Raw genomic sequence first — 19,202 nt, forward strand, 5'->3', positions numbered from 1 at the left:
GAAATCCTGAGAAGTACAAGTAAGGGAACTCTTTTGAAAGCAGAGAAAAAAATCACTGTCTATGGAGAATAACAATTCAAAGGACAGCAAATTTCTTATCAGAATCATGGAGACCAGAAAGAAGCAGCACAACATTTGAAAATCTTGAGTGAAAGAAGTTGCCAACCTTGAGTTCTACAACTAGTAAACATCAAGACATTCTCAGCTGAATAAAAGCTAAGAGAATTTTTGCCAGCACACCTGATGCCTAATGAAAATTCTTCAAACCAGGAAGGAAATGAAAAACTCAGAATGTCAGGATGAAGAAGGAGCTACGGAAAAAGTAAATAAATAGGTATATACAATAGGTGAGTATTCTTCTCTTGAGTTTTCAAATTATGCATTTGTCATTTAACTTCAAAATTGTAAAATTATCTGATATGCTTCTCAATGCATGTAGAGATAGTACTTAGACATTATACTAATAAAATGGGAAGGGCAAAACGACCTCATTTTTTGTCAGGTATACATACTATACTTGAAGTGGTAAGATGCTGACACTAGCAGTCTGCAATAATTTCCATAAGCGTATTGTAATCCTTAGTGTAACCATTCGTAACACAATAGAAATGGGTATGTTAAAAAACACTAGAGATGAATGAGGATGGAATCATTTAAAAAATGTTCAAGTAACATACAGGTAGAGTAGAAATGGGAAACAGGGCAATGAAAGGCAGAGAAAAAATGTAAAACAAATAATAAAATGGTAGCCTGAAATCCTAATGTACCAATAATTACATGAACTACAAATGATCTGCATTTACACAGACTGAAAAAAAAATTATCCCAGCACATACTGTTTTCAAGAAACTCCTGTCAAACATAATGATATAATTAGGGTGAAATTAAAAGGATAGAGAAACTTATACTCTTCACATACTAATCAAAAGTGAGTTTGGGGCAGCTATGTTACATCAGAGTAAAGTTCAGGGATAAAGAGCAACGTGATATGATCAAAGAACGAATTCACCAAGAAGTCCTGGCAATCTTCCATGGGTATGAACAAAACAACAGAGCCTCCAAATACATGAAGGGAAACGATCACAATTGAGTGAAACAATAGACCAACTCACTGTAGCTGTAGACTTCAACATGCCTCTCTCAGTAATTCACAGGTTCACTAGATACTATAAGACACTTAAAGAATCTCATCACTTAAAGAAGCTAATTGATACTGATAAAATGCTCCACACAAGTTGAATTTTTTCAAACATGCATGATGATACATTTATCAAGATCGACTGTACCATGTGTCACTAAATCAACCCCGAATAAGTTTAAAAGAATAGTTTCTTTGACAATAATAAAATCAAACTGCAATTCATTAACAGAAGAATAATAAGAAAATCCCTAAATACTTGGAAACTAAACAAACATTTGTAAACAAGGGCACAGGTTTAGAAACCTAGCTTTGAAATTCTGTGACTAACCCTGTCACTTAGTGTTACCATTGGACATTATTCCCAGAGTAGTTTAAGTTCTGCCCATGTGTACTTGAGTACAGTGGATAGGCACTTGTTTAAACTCTCCTGGGGGAACTAATACCTCCTAATACAGTAACTATAACCCATGTCAATATGGACCCCTCACTGTTTTATTTAATCTTTATACCACCTGTCACGGTGCTGACTCTCAGCAGAGAGACCTGTGCTGATTGGCACCAACACCAGCTGAAGGTTCTTGAGGAAATATTTGAGAGAACTTTAAAGAAGTCAAAGTGGCCAGAGTTAGGGAGCGCTGACAGGAGATGATTTTAAAGAGGCAGAAAGAGACTAAGTCAAGAAGGGTCCCGGGTGGCTGGTGACCCAGAATGTGAGCCCTGGGAGGCAATTCAAGCAGAGGAATAACATTTCTAAATTATGACTTTAGTGGAGAGCAGTGCAGGGGGAGGAGGCTGAAGGCAGGGGCTGTGTCAGTGTGGAGGGAGAGCGACCCAGGTGAGAGGTGATGAGGACTTAGGCAGCGTTATTACCGTTTTACGTATGCGAAATGAGGCTTCCTACAGCTATAGCATTTTTGCGGATAATATGAAAGAGGTCGAGGCAATCATAGCATAAATTAGACGTTCCCATAATGCTTACCAGATAACATGCAATGAAATGAGTTAAGGGACTTAACATTCCTGGTACTCTTAATAATATCCCACCCCTAGAAAGAGCAGTTTACTCCATGGTAACGGGGCTCCAAGTGGGGTTTCCCTGCTTACAAGCATGAGCCATAGAGCCTCTAACCCCACCCCCACCTCGCTCCCGGGAGTCCCTTGTCCTGCAGATCAGAGTTCGGATCAGGACGAGACGAGGCACCTTCGCCCTCTCCTACCTGCTGAAGTGTCAGATGAGCCTGTTCAATATTCAGAGGGAAGAAGTTGCCAAGGAAGGGCAGGCGCCAAGGTCCTGGCGGGTAGTTCTTTGGTCGCCGGCTTTTGAGGAAGTCAGCAAAGAACAGAAGGGCCACAGCACCCAGCAGGAGAGTCTGGGGACGGAGCACTGCCCAGAGGGCGGCCTCCAGGAAGCCCATCACCGGGAGCAGGCCAGGGATGCCCGCTAGCTCTTCTGTGGCCTGAGAAGGTGACCGGCCCTCTACGTCTGGATTTGCTCGCCTCACCCTTGACCCTCAACTCCCAGCTCCGCCCCGCCCCGCCCCTCCTCCCCTGCTCCTCCTTCCAGCAGTTCCCGCCTCCAACCTGCCGTAACCCCGCCCTCCCCTCAGCGCCCCGCCTCCCGACCCCGCCCCTCAGCGCCCCGCCCACTGCTGTGCCCAGGGAAGATGCCAGATGCTACATTCTGGGGAGAAGATAGGGTGGGGGATCTTGGGGAAAGTCCAGGCTATACGCAGTTTTTTTTATAGTTAGAAAGCTCATTTTTCTCAAACACCTTGCATTTTCGCTTTCAATGCATTTCTGAGAGTATCGCGAAGATTTGAGTTCCTATGTTTCAATCACTTTCTCGTCCAGTGATTGGAACTGTGCCTGAGACAGCAGCACCTAACACTTCTTGGGTCTCTACGCACTTGCCTCTTTACAGAAATTACGTCATTTTGACAAAATTAAGCATGAGATGCTCTTGTTGGTTTCGTCTTGCAGGTGAGTAAACAGGTCAGTACTAGGGACCTGGTGAATAACTGAACCCACCGGACTGAAACACAGTGAAAGGAGGTCCTGGATTTGAAATTGAAGTGGGATTAAACAGCTTTACAGGAAAGCCACAGCACTAAGCGGAATCCATAATAAGTGGACATATGTTAAAGGACTGTCTCAGTCCTGGTCCTTTTTGGTTTGCTCTGAGGCTCCTCTCAAAGGAGCCCCCAGAAGGGAAGGCCCCAGGTTCCAACCTGCCATAGCGCCCTGCAGGGGCCTACTGGTGTCTCAGCATTTGTGACACTCCAATCATGAAGCATAGTCCTTGAATAATACAGCAGAGTACACACACGTACTCACTGTAGAGGTACACATTCTGTATGAAATCTTTTAATAAAAGGAAATAAAACAGAAGAGAATTGAAGTGTCATTCTGTATTTCCAAGGGGGATACTCCTCAGAGGTTAACTTATGTATTTCCAGTTCACATTTTCCTGTTTTACCTCAAGTGTTATGCATCCATGCAATGTTTCTAATATTTATATGTTATTATTAAAAGACTTATTCTATAATTGCTTGTCTCTTACTTGGTATTATGTGTTTGAGATCTGTCATGATTGATTCATGTGGCTCTAATTCATTCACTTGGATAGCTAATCATTGCCAAAAAGTAAGAAACAAATAGAATAATAGGTAGGTGGTTGTCTCTTACTATTACTGCAAATTTTGTTTAGCCATTTCATTTCAATGAACATTTAGATTTGTTATCTTCCTCTTCTTCTTACCAATGTTTTGAGTCTCATGCTTGGGTGATTAGATTGAGGAAGATAAGGTCCTGAGTGTTTGGGAAGTTTATGGTCAAGGCATCATTAGATTGGTTTTATTCTGAGACTATCGCTTGGCCTGTTTTCTAGAAATGTGACTTTCTGATGAATTACCCAAAATGTGCACACACATGGGGCTTTCCCTGCTATTTTCTCCTTTACCAGGCAAGATGGACCAAATCCTCTTCTCTCACATTAACAACCCAAGACACATTTTTCTTCCAGACACATTTTTTTCTTGGCTTTTCCTGGCAACTTAGGCTGGCTCCAGCCAAACATCTCCCCCATCCTTTTTCCTGTTTTCCATTCTCAGGTGTCAACTGCATTGACTTCTTTCTGAATCGCAAGACACAGGAAGGATAGCACCATAGCTTCCTGGAGGGTTGTGTTTTAGGCTTTTGAAAGTATCCAGGTCTAATCACCTTGCTATGGTTTGGGTGTTCTTCTCCCTCCAAAACTTAGTTTGAAACTTGGTCCCTGGTGCTGCAGTGTTGGAAGGTGACACATAAAGAAAGGTGATTGTGTCATGATGGTGGATCCCACAGGGGTGAATTAAAGTCCTTACTGAGGCCATGCATTAGTTGTGGAGACAGTGGCCTGTCATGAAGTGAGCCTGGCACGTTGAGCTTTCTGTATTTTACATATGCTTGCTTGCAGCTTCTGCTTTCTGTCATTTTAGGGCACAGCACAAATGCTGGTGCCAGAAGCTGCCACCATGCGCTTGGACTTCCCAGCTTCCAGAACCATGAACAAATAAACTTGTCTGTATAAATTATCCAATCTTAGTCATTCTGTTATAGCAATAGAAAGCAGCCCAAGATACCACTTAAGGGAAAATAAAAAGATATTTTGATCAGTTCTAGTCCAGTTTTCCCAAGGCTTTTTTTGGTTTGCTTTCTTCATTGGCAATGTGGTCAATACTCCACATCCTATCAGTGTTAGCTGGCCTTTCATGAGCATTGTGTTCTCCCATCAGCCACCTCCATAAGGTTTGGAATTTGTGATTCCCTACCAGTATGCTAGAGTAGTCTACCAGGGCCCACCAACTGTCTCCAGTCTAGTTGCAAGCAAAGATCACACCTAGAATGATAGTTAAATCCCATGTGGAACGATCTGACAATCCATACCTGATGGAAGATTTAAGGCAAAGAGGTATTCTTCAAGAGTCACGTTTGTCCCCTAAACCTTATTCCCAGGTTGGTTAAGTGGGGTTACACTCTCCTTAGTCCTGGGTCCAAGCCCCAGGTAGTGTTTCTTGATGTAAACCATAGAAACTTTTCAGCACCACTTCCTTTCCCTGTCTGTAAATAGGGAATACTACCTGCCCTGCTAACTTCTCAGAGAACCAATCTGAGGCAGGAACAAAAGAGCTACCAAAGGAGACAGGCTTTATGTCTCCCCTCCCACCCTGCTCCCAGGGCCCAGTATGAAATCTGATTGACTGCTTTGCACCACGTTACCCTGAGCTATTTCAACAGGCCAGAATCAAATACTCTAACAAAGGAGGCACGAAGGAGGCACTTTACAGACATAATATTTATGCTGTGCTTTATGTTCCAAGTCAATTGACATCCACCATTTTTTTTGATTCTGACAAGAACTTTCTTTAGGGAAGGAATCATTTTCATTTCTTGTATGAAAAGGTAAATTGTTTAGTATGTAAACTAAACTCAAGACACATTTTTCCCACAGATAGTTCAGGGGACACGGCAGAGCTGGGATTTGGATATAATTTCCACTGAGTTCAATTCTTTTGCTCTTTCCTTGGGGTCACCATCATTTTGTTCCCTCTTATGTGTGCATTCACCAGTGTCTTCCAAACATAGTCCATTTCTTCTCAGTTTCCCCTCTCTTTTCATTCCCTAACAACCTCACTCCCGAGGAAAAGCATAGAGGCGGTGTTTGACTGGGGAGACGGTGATGCCTTCTCTGAACTCTAGGCTCAGCTTCTCATTGTCTGGGGGCTTGAAGGTAAATTTTTGCATAAGGGAAGTGAAGAAAATTAACAGCTCAGTCCTGGCCAACTGTTCTCCAAGGCAAGCTCGTTTTCCTGAAAGACAAAATCAAAGATGAGTTATCCTCCCAGGTGGGCTTAGTGCCCACCAAAGACTGGGAGCCTCACCCACAGCCTGAAAGAACGAGGCAGAGCAACCACTTGGCTTGACCCGAGCACAGAGTAAGATGCCCGCAGGGCTCAGGCAGGTGAGGTTCTGGGGTGAAGTTGCAGGTTGGGGCCCGCAGAACTGGAAGGCTGGGCTGACCTAGAAAGTGGGTGTTTAACCTAAGGGCTTTAAAGACTCATTTAACAAACAATAAGACAAAAGCAGACAACAAAACAATAACAAATCCCCATGTCAGTGTTTTCCAGTCCTTAAAAGGAAACCCTCCAGAATATAACAAGTAACCATCAGAACAGGGATTCTAAGTGCCTGTCATCTTTCCCATAGTCATGGTGGGTCTCCTCCCCTGGTGCTGAGACCATGTGCGGCCCTCCACACTGGAACCACTCCAGCCTCCTCCTTGCCTGGTCCTCACACACACTGATCCTGTCCCCACACAAGCCACTGCTTCCAACGTGGGGCCCGAGGGTACATCTGGCTCTCCACAGCTCACACTTGGCATTGCTCTGGTCACGTCCACAACCTGTTACGTGTGTGTGATTTGGAGTGAGAAGACAAGCTGTAACTCAATCTTCTCACTTTTCTAGTTATGCCTTTAGTCAAATTAAGTAACCTCTGTAGGCATTACTCAATATGTACATATGTTTAAGATGACAACTTTATTTTACATATTGTGCAGACCACACTGGGGTTTTTCAACCTTTGTTATCCGACGGCACACTTGAACCTATAAGTTAAACTTATGTGAACACTTAAATTATGTTGATCAAAAAGAAAAAAAAAGAGTAAAAAAAAACAATTTACTTACTGTGCTTTGAAACTCTTTTGAAAATAATTTAATTAACATCTTTAAAAATTTTCATGGCAGGGCGGCCCCTGTGGCTCAGTGAGTAGGGCGCTGGCCCCATATGCCGAGGGTAGCGGGTTCAGACGCAGCCCCGGCCAAACTGCAACAACAACAAAAAAAATAGCCGGGCGTTGTGGTGGGCACCTGTAGTCCCAGCTGCTTGGGAGGCCGAGGCAAGAGAATCGCGTAAGCCCAAGAGTTAGAGGTTGCTGTGAGCTGTGTGATGCCACAGCACTCCACCTGAGGGCGGTACAGTGAGACTCTGTCTCTACAAAAAAAAGAAAAAAAAATTTTTTTTCACAGCATACCTAAGATCCACTCATGGCACACCAGTGTGCCATGACACACCAGTTGAAATTCACAAGGTTGCACACTGAATCAAAATTGGTCAAATAATTTAATAATTTATACAGCAAAACCAAGTATTTTAAAGTGCCATTGGGATCATTGTAAAAATTCTAGCTGTATAATAGCTTATGCTTAACTTGATACAGTTAATTCACACACACAAAAAAAATACAATTTATAGGATGCCCTGTGATGGGCTCACAGTGACTCACACTTATACTCTTTGCACATTGGAAGACTGAGGTGGGAGGATTATTTGGGCTAGGAGATCAAGACCAAACTGAACAATATAGTGAGACCCTATCTCTGCCCAAATAGGAAAAGACTAGCTAGGCATGGTGGCAGGAGTCTGCAATCTCAGCTGCACGAGAGGCTGAGGCAGGCAGATTGCTGAGCCCAGGAGTCTGAGGTTGCAGGGAACTATGATCATGCTACTTCACTCCAGCCTGGGTGACTGAGTGAGACTTTGTGTCTAAAAAGAATATTAGGAGTAGAGTATAAATGTCCTACCACAACAAATAGGTAAGTGAGGTGATGGTTATGTTAATAAGTTTGATGTAAGCTTTCCGCTTTGTATATCAAATCAGCACATTGTGCCCCATAAATGCATTAATGTACATAGTTGTGATTTAATAAAAAAAGGAAAAATAAAAATAAATGAAAATAAAAAATCTTAGATGATTTTCAATGAAACATTTGGGTGGCAGTGTGGTTAAAATGGCTTTCTGCTGGGCGGCGCCTATGGCTCAGTTGGTAAGGTGCCGGCCCCATATACCGAGGGTGGCGGGTTCAAACCCAGCCCCGGCAAAACTGCAACAAAAAAATAACTGGGCGTTGTGGCGGGTACCTGTAGTCCCAGCTACTCGGGAGGCTGAGGCAAGAGAATCGCTTAAGCCCAGGAGTTGGAGGTTGCTGTGAGCTGTGTGAGGCCATGGCACTCTACCAAGGGCCATAAATTGAGACTCTATCTCTACAAAAAAATAAATAAATAAATAAATAAATAAAATAAAATGGCTTTCTGCACATTATAGTTCTTCACTCTGGCTCTTTCCATAATGTGCCTTTTATTCTGAAATAATTTCAAATATACAAAAACTTGCAAAAATAATACATACAACTTGTTTCTCCTCAGTTATCTGAGAATAAATGGCCTACATTACCTATATAATCCTCACTTGTATTTATTAAAAATAAGGACATTGCCCAATGCAATCACAATATAATCAGCTTAGCGGGGAAATTAACACTGATGCATTACATCATCTTATCTCAGACCCCTGTCAGGTTTTGCCAGATGTCTCCACAATGTCCTTTTTAGAAAATAATCCAGTGTGGTATCTTATGTTGCTTTGGCTGTCATGTCTCTTTAGTCTCCTTTGGTCTGGAACTATTTCTCACTATCTATGTAACTTTCATGGCTCTGGACTTTCTAAAGAGTACAGACCAGTCATTTTGTATATGTCACTCATGGTTCCTCACGATTGGATTCAGGTGTGATGTTCTGCATTTTTGGTGGTAATATCACTGAGGTGTTGTCGTGTTGTTCTTATTTTATCCTATCCGGTGGCTCACAATCTTGATTTGTCCCATTATGGGTGATCACTTGAATAAAGTGATGTTTACTATTTCTCCTGTATAAAATTCCTTTTTTTCTTTGTAACGAATAAATACTTTGAGACTATGCTAAGAAGCTATCCCAACTTAAACTTTCATCTACTAGTTTCCGCTCCTGTTTCTTGACCAAACTATTTATTAATGAATGTTGCTAAATCACGATTTTCAGAATTCCATCATATCTTCCACATTATTTAGTTAGCACTGCACTAAAGCAAATTCTTGCCCTCTTCCCCATTCATTTATTCACTCTTTTACTTATGTCAGTATGGATTCATAACATTCCGGTTTTTATACAAATGGTTATAATCTGTTACTATCATTACTTGCTTAGATGCTCAAAATATTCCAGACTTGACCATTAGATACCTGTCCATTCAAGCTGGAATTCCTGCCAGAATATATTTTGGCACAAAAATATATTCCAGGTTTATCTCACGCTTTCTCTTCCCCAGCTCTGGAATCCACCATTTTTCTGAACATTCTGGTTCTTGTTAGTGTCTGATGCCAAGTAGAGATCACAGTCTGAGCCCTGGGCATGCTCAGTGCTGTCCAGATGCTGCTGCTCCTGCATCATCTCAGTGGACAGAGCTGGGATATATGTATGTATGTAATGCGGGTACATGTTGAAATTTGTATATATATATACACCCATATGTACAGCTGTATGTCTAGATATATTAAAATTCTGAGGATATGTCAATTACCTCCTAGTAAAATTCAACACTACGGGAGTCCATTCTGTGTTCTTTCCTGATTTCTAACTTTCTCCCATTATCCTCAACATATTTAAACTTTGGGTCAGTATCCTTCTGTATAACCTGTCTGTCATCACTGCCATTGTCACTGTCCCAACCCCTCCTCATCTTGCTTGTGCTCTGAAACCTGCTCTAGGCTACTGCTGTCCTCTCCCTCAGTAAATGTCCCCCTCCCCCAGTCTTGGCTACAATACACACACAGTAACTGCCACCAACTCTCACATGTGCATTTTTATTTACTGGCTTTCTCCCTGTGTAATACATAGCATTTCAAGAAAAGGAAAAAAAAATAAGCATAAAAAAAGTGTGAAGAAGAAAATAAAGAATATATATGCAATCTCAGAATGGAGACCAAATTATTATTAACATTAGCCACATTTCCCCATCATCCCCTCACCCTATGTGAGGGTTACCCTAGACATTGTAACAGCCATTATTCCTATTCCTATTCTTCCTAGAAGAATTCATATGAGAAAACTGGATCTAGAACGTCAGAAACGAAGGTTAAAAATGAATTCCATCAATAAGTAGCTGTGTGACTGTGAGTAAACCATATACTCCCATAGTGCTGAACTTTTCTCACTTGTCAGATATATGAAATAATCTCTCTCCTGAACTACATAGCTGGACAAAGATCCTTCTTGGGAAGTGATAAACAAGTATGAATCTGCTTTTAAAAGCATGAAGACTAGGGCTATTAGATTTCAAAGCTTTGGCTGGATGAAGACACCTGGACCCTTGTGGATGAGAGCTAGAGTAGGGTGGCATCTCCCTGAGATCTCGTGAAGGTTATGTCCCTGGTGCGATGCATGTCGAAGGTAGTGAGGGGGGGCTTGGAATGTTCAACAGAGTAGATGAGAAAATTCAAGGGTCCTCAAACTGCAGCCCACAGGCCATATGAGGCAGTGTGATTGTATTTGTTCCCATTTTGTTTTTTTACTTCAAAATAAGATATGTGCAGTGTGCATAGGAATTTGTCTATAGTTTTTTTTTTTAAACTATAGTCCAGTCCTCCAACAGTCTGAGGGACAGTGAACTGGCCCCCTGTTTAAAAAGTCTGAGGACCTCTGGGACATCAACAGCTTAAAGACAAGATATAAAAAAAGCTAGAAAGTAATTAATCATTGCCCTGCAGAAATCCTGTAGCTGCAGCCACCCTGACCCGTAGACTATAACTTTCTCTCATTAGATCCCGTTGAAAGTATTCTTTGATCTGTAGCTTAATACCGCTCTGTCCTTCAGCCTGATAGCTTTCTTCCTTGTATGAAGAACTGCCTGTCTAATTTTCTTTTCTTTTTTTGCAGTTTTCTGGCCGGGGCCAGGTTTGAACACGCCACCTCCGGTATATGGGGCTGACACCCTACTCCTTTGAGTCACAGGGGCCGCCCTATTTTATTTTTTTCTTCAAATCTATTTTTTTCTTTGTCAATCTGTATTCCACTTATTTGACAGAGCCTTATTCTGAGGCCAGGGCTAGGGTGCCACACCTTTGGCTTGGCTCAAGGAGACCTTGATCTCCTGGTCTAGGGGGCATTTTTGGGTTGGGCCTTGGGAAGGATGCTATTGTTATGTTCCCACTGAGAAATACTGCTGTATTTTTTTTTTTTCGTCTCTATCTGGTGGAGGTGGGGTCTTGTTTTTGCTCAGGGTAGTAATGAGCTCTTGACCTCAGCCCACCAGGGGCCAGGAATTGTGGGTATGGGGCAAAGCACCCTGTTTAACACCATGATTACTCCTGTCTCTGCCTGTTCTCTTCTTCTTGTTGTTAATATTCCTTTTAAACCTCTCCTTTTTCTTTTCTATTTTTCCATCTTTTCTCCCTTCTTGTTATTCACTCTTTACTTCCTTTTGGCCCTATGCCAAAAGGACATTTTAACACCTAAGCACAGAGACAAGGTAATTTAAAGTAAAGGAGAAAGTGAAAGGAAAACATAGGAGAAAAAAGTAGACATGAAGAAAACATACATGGGGAGGAACCAACAAAAAAATCCTAACAACATGAAAAACCAGAACAGAGCAACTCCCCAAGGGATCATGAGGTAGCTACTGCAGAGGATTTCACCTATAAAGAAATAATGGATATGACAGAAAGGGAAATTGCTGAGAAAGTGGAAAATAACCAAAAGTAAAGACAAGAACAGAACCAAGTAATGAATGAAACATACGATGAATATAGAAAGACTACAGCGGAGCTTAAGGAATTGAAGGAGTCAATCTGGGAACTTAAAGATGCAGTGGCAAGTATCAATAACAGATTAGACCATGGAGAAGAAAGAATCTTAGAGCTAGAGATTCTTTTGAACTAACTGAGGCATTTAAAGAGGCAGGAAAGAAGAGAAAGTAGAACATTTACTCATAGAATATGAGACTTATGAAGCATTCAAATATATGAAATATAGGTATCCCAGAAGGGAAAGAAGAATGCTCCAGAAGAATGGAAGCTCTATTAGAGGATATAATAAAGGAAAATTTCCCAAGTATCACCAAAGATTCCAATGCACTCCTTTTAGAGGGATATCAAACACAGTTGTCTCAACTCAAACAGAGTTTCTCCAAGACATATTGTCTTGAAACTGTTCAAAGTAAAGAAGAAAGAGAATATTCCCCAAGCATCCAGGAGTAAGTGTCAATTGACCTACAGGGGCAGATCCATCAGGATGACAGCAGACGTCTCAAATGAAACTTGTCAGGCCAGAAGAGAATGGTTATCTATCTTTGACCTTCTTAAACAAAACAATTTTCAGTCCAGAATTCTGTATCCCCCTAAGCTAAACTTTAAAATTGATGGAGAAATTAAATGTTTTACTGATATACAAACATTAAGGAAATTTCCACAATAAGACCAGCTCTACAGGAAATACTTAGACCCGTTCTCCAGCTGACCATCACAATGGACCACCAGCAAAGTAAACACCCAGAAACTAAAGGACAAAACTTAGCTTCCACAATGATAAAAGATAAAACTAAGCAATGGGCTTTCACAAAATAAGATGAATAGAACTCCTCCACACTTATGAATTATCTCGATAAATGGTAATGGTGTGAATTCTCCAATGACAAGGCACACAGGCCGGTTAATTGTATAGAAAAACATTTATATGTTGTCCCCAGGAAACACATCTAACTTCAAAGCACAAACCAAGGCTTGGGGTGAAGGGATGGAGAACAGGTAATGGAAATCAGAAGAAAGGAGGGGTTGCAATCTTATTTTCAGACACAAGCAGATTTAACACAACTGAAGAAAAAAAAAGACAAAGATGATCATGTCATACTGGTCAGGGAAAGCATATAATAAGAAGATATTTCAATTCTAAATATTTATGCTCCCAACTTATGTGTTCCTAGATTTATGAAACAGATGTTAATTAGACTGAGCAATATTAATTTGTATAATATCATAATTGGTGGGGACTTTTAACACCCTCTGTCAAAGATGGACAAATCCTCTAAACAGAAACTAAACAAAGATACAGAGAACATGACCCTAGAACAAATGTGCTTAATAGACATATAAAGTATACACCATTCCAAAGCTAAGGAATATATGTTCTTCTTCTTAGCCATGGAACATTCTCCAAAATAGATCATACTGTAGGACACAAATCAAACCTCAACAAAATTAAAATAATTGAAATTATACTTTATAACTTTTCAGACCACAAGGTAATACAGGTGGAACTCAGCCCCAACAAAAATTTTCATCCAAACACAAATGCATGGAAACTAAACAATCTCATGCTCAATGATAGTTGGATCAAGGAATAGATAAAGGAAGAAATCATTAACTTTCTTGAGAACAACAATAAGCTACCAAAACCTGTGGGACACTGCAAAAGCAGTCCTAAGAAGGTAATTTATCACATTAGATGCATACATCTGGAAAACAGAAAGAGAGAACATCAACAATCCAATGAACCATCTTAAAGAAAGGGAAAAGATAGAGCAATCCAATCCCAAAACCATCAGAAGAAAAGAAATAACCAAAATTAAATCAGATATAAATGAAATTGAAAACAACAGAATAATTTAGAAAATTAATCAAACAAGAAGTTGGTCCTTTGAAAAGACAAATACAATCAATAGACCATTTGCCAGATTAACCAGAAACAGAAACGTAAAATCTTTAATAACCTCAATTGGAAATGAAATGGGGGAAGTAACAATTGATATTATAGAGATACAAGAGATTATCTCTGCTACTACAAAAATATCTGTGCCCAGAACTTTGACAATGTGGAGGAAATGGACCAATCCCTGGAATCACACTATCTCTCTAGACTTAACCAGGAAGAAATACATCTCTTAAACAGACCAATATCAAGGACTAAGTTTGAAGAAACAATTAAAAAGCTTCCAACAAAATAAAGCCTGGATCAGATGGCTTCACATCAGAATTCTATCAAACCTTCAAAGAAGAGCTTTTACCTACATTGTAGAATCTATTCCAAAACATTGAGAAGGAAGGACCCTTCCCCAATACATTCTATGAAGCAAACATTGCCCTGTTACCAAACCAGGAAAGGACCCAATTATAAAGGAGAACTACCGACCAATTTTGTTAATGAGTATTGATGCAAAAACACTCAATAAAATCTTAGCTAATAGATGCAGCTATACATTAAAAAAAATATACATCATAATCAAATAGGCTTCATCTCAGGGATGCTAGGCAGTTTAACATATTCAAATTCATAAATGTAATTCAGCATATCTATAGAAGCAAAAACAAAGACCATATGATCCTCTCAATGGATGCAGAAAAAGCATTTGATAAAGTCCAGCATCTTTTTCTAACCAGAACCCTTAAGAAAATGGGCATAGGTGGCACATTTCTAAAGCTGACTGAAGCCATCTGGGACAAACCCACAGCTAATATCATACTGAATGGAGGAAAAGTGAAAGCATTTCCACTTAGACCTGCAACCACCCAAGGACGGTCCACTATTGCTAATACCATTCCACATAGATCTGGAAGTTCTAGCCAATGCAAGCAGGCAAGACAGGGATGTAAAAGGCATCCAAATGTGGGCAGAGAGGTCAAACTCTCCCTCTTTGCTGATGATATGATCTTATACTTAGAGAACTCCAGAGAGTGAACCACAAAACTCCTGGAAGTGATCAAAAAATACAGTAATGTCTTGGTATAAATCAATGTCCACAAATCAGTAGCTTTTGTATATGCCAATAGCAGCCAAGTTGAGAAGCAAATCAAGAGCAGTGTCAAACAAAATGAAACACTTAGTAATATTCCTAATAAAAGAGGTGAAGGATGTTTACAAAGAGAGCTATGAAACCCCAAGAAAAGAAATAGCAGAAGACATTAACAAATGAAAGAACATGCCATGCTCTAGGCTGAGAAGAATCAACATTGTTAAAATGTCTATTCTACCAGAAGCAATCTATAGAGTCCATGTAATCATTAAAATACCAACATCATACTCTGAAAAACTGGAAAAAACACATGGTACTTTGCTTTGTATGTAACCAGAAAAAAACCTGTAGTATAGCCCAAAGCTATTCTTAGTAATAAAAATAAAGCAGGAAGAATCACCCTACCAGACTTCAGGTTACATTGTCCACAATAAACAAAACACAATGGTATTGACACAAAAGTAGAGACGGAGACATATAGAACAGAAAAGAAAACCAAGAGATGAAACCAGACTCTAGTCGCCATATGATCTTCGATAAATCCAACAAAAACATACAGTGGGGAAAAGAATCCCTATTCAACAAATGGTTCTGGAAGAACTGGATAATCACACATAAAAGACGAAACTAAGCCCACTTAAAAAAATTGACTCACGATGGATAAAAGATTTAAGTCTGGGACATGAAACAATAAAAGTCTTAGAAGAAAATGTGGGACAACTCTTGAAGATGTCAGCCTGGGGAAAGATATTCTGACAAAGACTTCAGCAGCAATCACAACAACGAAAATAAACAAATGGGACTTAATTAAACTAAAAAGCTTCTGCACAGGGAAGGGCACAACTAATAAAGTAAAAAGACAACTTTTAGGATGGGAAAACATATTTGCATGGTATAAATCTGACAAAAGCTTGATAACTGGAATCTATACAGAACTCAAAATAATCAACAAAAAAGGAGCAAATAATCTCATCTACCACTGGACAAGAAATATGAACAGAATCTTCTCTGACAAAGACAGATGAATGGCTAACAAACATATGAAAAATTCTCATCATCTCTAATCATCAGAGAAATGCAAATCAAAACCACCCTGTGATATCACTTAACCCCAGTGACACGAGCCCACATCACAAAGTCTCAACACTGTTCTATCTCTTTGTCAGAATGGATGTGGAGAGAAGGGAGTACTTTGATACTGATCGTGGGACTGTAAACTAGTACAACCTTTTTGGAAGGTAGTATGGAGAATTCTCAAGGAACTCAAATTAGACCTCCCATTTGATTCCATAATTCCACTACTAGGCATCTACCCAGAAGAAAAAAATCATTTTATCATAAGGACATTTGCACTAGGTTGTTTATTGCAGCTCAATTTACAATCATCAAAATGTGGAAACAACCTAAATGCCCACCAACCCAGGAATGGATTAACAAACTGTGGCATATATATATACACAGAATACTATTGAGCCATTAAAAAGGATGGAGACTTTACATCTTTTCTATTAACCTGTATGAAGTTGAAACACATTCTTTTCAGTAAAATATCACAAGAATGGAGAAGCAAGAATCTAATGTACGCAATTATTAATATGAAACTAGTAGACGATCTAATACATGCCCACATAAGAGAAAACCTCAAATCAATTCAAGGTGGGGGGCAGGGGAATGAGGGAGCAGAGAAAGGGGAGGAGGGCAGGTGATGGGCGTGCTCCCACTTAATGGCCACAATATTAGGGTGTATGGCACACCTTTTTAGGGTGGGACATAAATATAAGAAGGATTCTACCTAACAAATGGAAACATTATAACCTAATTCTTTGTACCCTCACATTAACTTGATACAATAATTAAAAATAAATAAATAAATAAATAAAAATTCATTGAAGATGACAAATGGCCAACCTTCATTATGAGTCAGAGGTGGGGTCAGGACCTCTGTCCCAGTGTTCTGGGGACAGCACAAGGAAAGCCGATATCTCCACAGTAGTTAGGAAGATATGGGTAGTACCTCCGAGCTACTTTTGGTGCTGTAGCCCATGGGGAGATGGAGTCTCACTGGGTGGGGCTGTCTGGAGACACTGCAGCTCAGGTAGGGGTTGGGGGGAGAATAGCTGGGAGCGGCAGTAGGGACTCCCGCACTCCTGTTCATTACAACTCACCTATTGAGAAAGGCAGAAAGGATTCCCTTTTCTTAAACTGTCCATTCTCCAGAAAATGCTCAGGATTGAACGTGTCCGGTGTGGCCCACTCCTCTGGGTCCCTGTGCAGCGCAGTCAAATTGGTCATGACTATAGTGCCCTAGAGAAGGTGGCAAGGTTAAGGCAAGGCTTGACTCATGCAGCCCCCCACACAGAGGGGCAGTGGGCCCCAGAAGGCGGCAAGGTTAAGGCAAAGCTTGATTCATGCAGCCCCCCACACAGAGGGTCAGTGGGCCCCAGAAGGCGGCAAGGTTAAGGCAAGGCTTGACTTATGCAGCCCCCCACACAGAGGGGCAGTGGGCCCCAGGCTTCCATGCCAGGGCCTGACCCCAACCCACCCACGTCTCTTGAGCCCACCCCAGGGCCTCCTCTTTGCAGGGACAGCTGACAAATTGAATTGCATGTGCCTGCTGGGAATCTGACCAGGGAAGTTGGCCTACTTTTGACTGCAGAATGTATCTTTCCTACAGGGAAAGGTCAGTGTGGGTCTTGGGAGGGGACAGGTACGCATGGGTGAGAGAACACACGACCACTGGTCAGTCCACCTTCTCCTTGTGGTGGTCTCCATGGGCTATCCATGAAGCTGCATATGGGTCCAGGACGCCACTCACCTGCTTCTCCTATTCTCTTCCCTCCAGGGTCTAGAGCAGTGTCCCTGCTGCCCATATTAGGTTCAGTGACAGAATCAGGAAGGCCAATGAGAGGAGCAATGTCCCTACCCATCCCGGGACATACTAAGACACCCAGGATGCCCCAGAGTGAGCCTCTCCCTCACCAGTTTCCATCCAACCCATCAGCCAGACTGGTTGAGTTTTTGTTCAGTTTCCTTTTATTCTGTCACCTCAGTTCCATGCCCCCCACCCCCAAGGCCTTAGTCCAGGCTGCCACTGTCCTGTAATGGCTCCTCCTCACTGTGTCCCCTGCCACTCCTTTCAGTCCGCTCCGCACCCTGAAAGCGGAGCAAGTCTCCAGCATGACCTCCTCACGTGACCCCCACAAGGCTCACTCCTCAGACTCAAGACCCTTCAGCAGCTTCTCATCCCTCGCAGTGTGAAGCCTGGTCCCCTGGCCCCCGTCTGGGCCACCCTGCCCCTCTGCCTGTGCTCCTGCGATGGTGGCATCTTTCACTTCTCAAACATGCCACGTGCTCTCTCCTATCAATGCCTTTTAGATGCTATTTTTGCACCAGGAAGGTCCTTCCTCTGAGTTTGTCACCAGCTCACTCCTAATCATCCTTTAATCCTGAGCCCAACGTCCCCTCCCCTGGAAGCCCTCCCTGTCCTCTCCTGCCTGTCTGCGTCTTACAGACCCCAGTGAGGATTTTCTCCTGGGCAGTTGTCATGGTTTGTACCTATGCACGGGCGTGATAATTTTACTCAGGATTATTTTTCCAGACATGAGCATTTTAGGTGCCTAGTGGATATTTGTTGAATTAATAAAGACTAATAACTGCCCTTGGGGCACTTTCTATAGTAAGCACTAGTTAAATGCTCAACATGGAGGATGTCATTGTACAGCCTGTCCCACAGCCTCCGCACATAGGAAAAAATTAACAAACCCATATTATTTTTATATTATATTTTATATTTTTAATATTTTTATGTATATGAACATGTAAAGAAATATTTTGTAGAGTCTGTACGAATATTTTGTAAATGAAAGTACATTTAGCCACAATTTCTCATTTCCCCTATTTATCGTGACTTTATGGGCAGCTTTTGGGACACCATGTAGTTAATTCGATGTCTCCGTTCCAGAATGGTTGTTAAACCTGATGTTAAAAATCAGTGATAGAAGAAGTCTGCTGAGCTGGGCCGGTTCCCTGGATATACATGAATGGCTGGAAAACTGCAAACAGCATATGGGGAATTTAGACCTCAGCTTTTTTCCACAAGGCACCCAATCGGTAAGGGAATTGTAAAGGGACAGTAACCAAGTAATATCCATGGGCAAGCTCCTCTGACTCTACCTCTGAGACCTTCCTTGGGTGGGACACACGTGGAATAACTCAGACAAAGTGAAGGAGGGCCCCAGAGGAGGGCCAGGTGGGGAGAAGGAGGGGCAGGACTGTGAACGTCAGCGTGAAGAGAGGATGCCAGGGGCACAGGAGCCTGTCTGCTGCTAACACTGGCAAGTGGACTGAGATTAGAAGTCCCTTTCTGAGGACAGGGAGTTTAACAGGGACTACCCATGTTTCCCTGATACCATGCAAGGAAATGATT

The 19,202-nt window shown here is 41.5% G+C and overlaps 2 protein-coding genes across 3 annotated transcripts in view; both read right to left on the reverse strand.

Moving 5' to 3' along the window:
* The window catches only part of LOC128574829 (cytochrome P450 2J2-like), a 38,717-nt gene extending 36,096 nt beyond the window's left edge, over positions 1-2,621 (reverse strand). Inside the window, exon 1 of one of the 2 annotated variants that reach the window (XM_053575763.1) lies at positions 2,359-2,621. In XM_053575763.1, the coding sequence (XP_053431738.1) occupies positions 2,359-2,556 (198 nt within the window). In that variant the 5' untranslated portion in view covers positions 2,557-2,621. The remainder of the gene's footprint in view (positions 1-2,358) is intronic. The other variant, XM_053575762.1, reaches the window with a different exon arrangement.
* A 2,848-nt stretch (positions 2,622-5,469) lies between these two features.
* The window catches only part of LOC128574828 (cytochrome P450 2J2-like), a 32,085-nt gene continuing 18,352 nt past the window's right edge, over positions 5,470-19,202 (reverse strand). Inside the window, exons 8-9 of the mRNA XM_053575761.1 lie at positions 16,942-17,080; positions 5,470-5,988 (exon numbers count right to left, since the gene is read on the reverse strand). Coding sequence (XP_053431736.1) covers positions 5,810-5,988; positions 16,942-17,080 — 318 coding nt within the window. The 3' untranslated portion in view covers positions 5,470-5,809. The remainder of the gene's footprint in view (positions 5,989-16,941; positions 17,081-19,202) is intronic.

Source organism: Nycticebus coucang, chromosome 22 (genome assembly GCF_027406575.1).
Source record: "Nycticebus coucang isolate mNycCou1 chromosome 22, mNycCou1.pri, whole genome shotgun sequence".
NCBI classification, from domain to species: domain Eukaryota; kingdom Metazoa; phylum Chordata; class Mammalia; order Primates; family Lorisidae; genus Nycticebus; species Nycticebus coucang.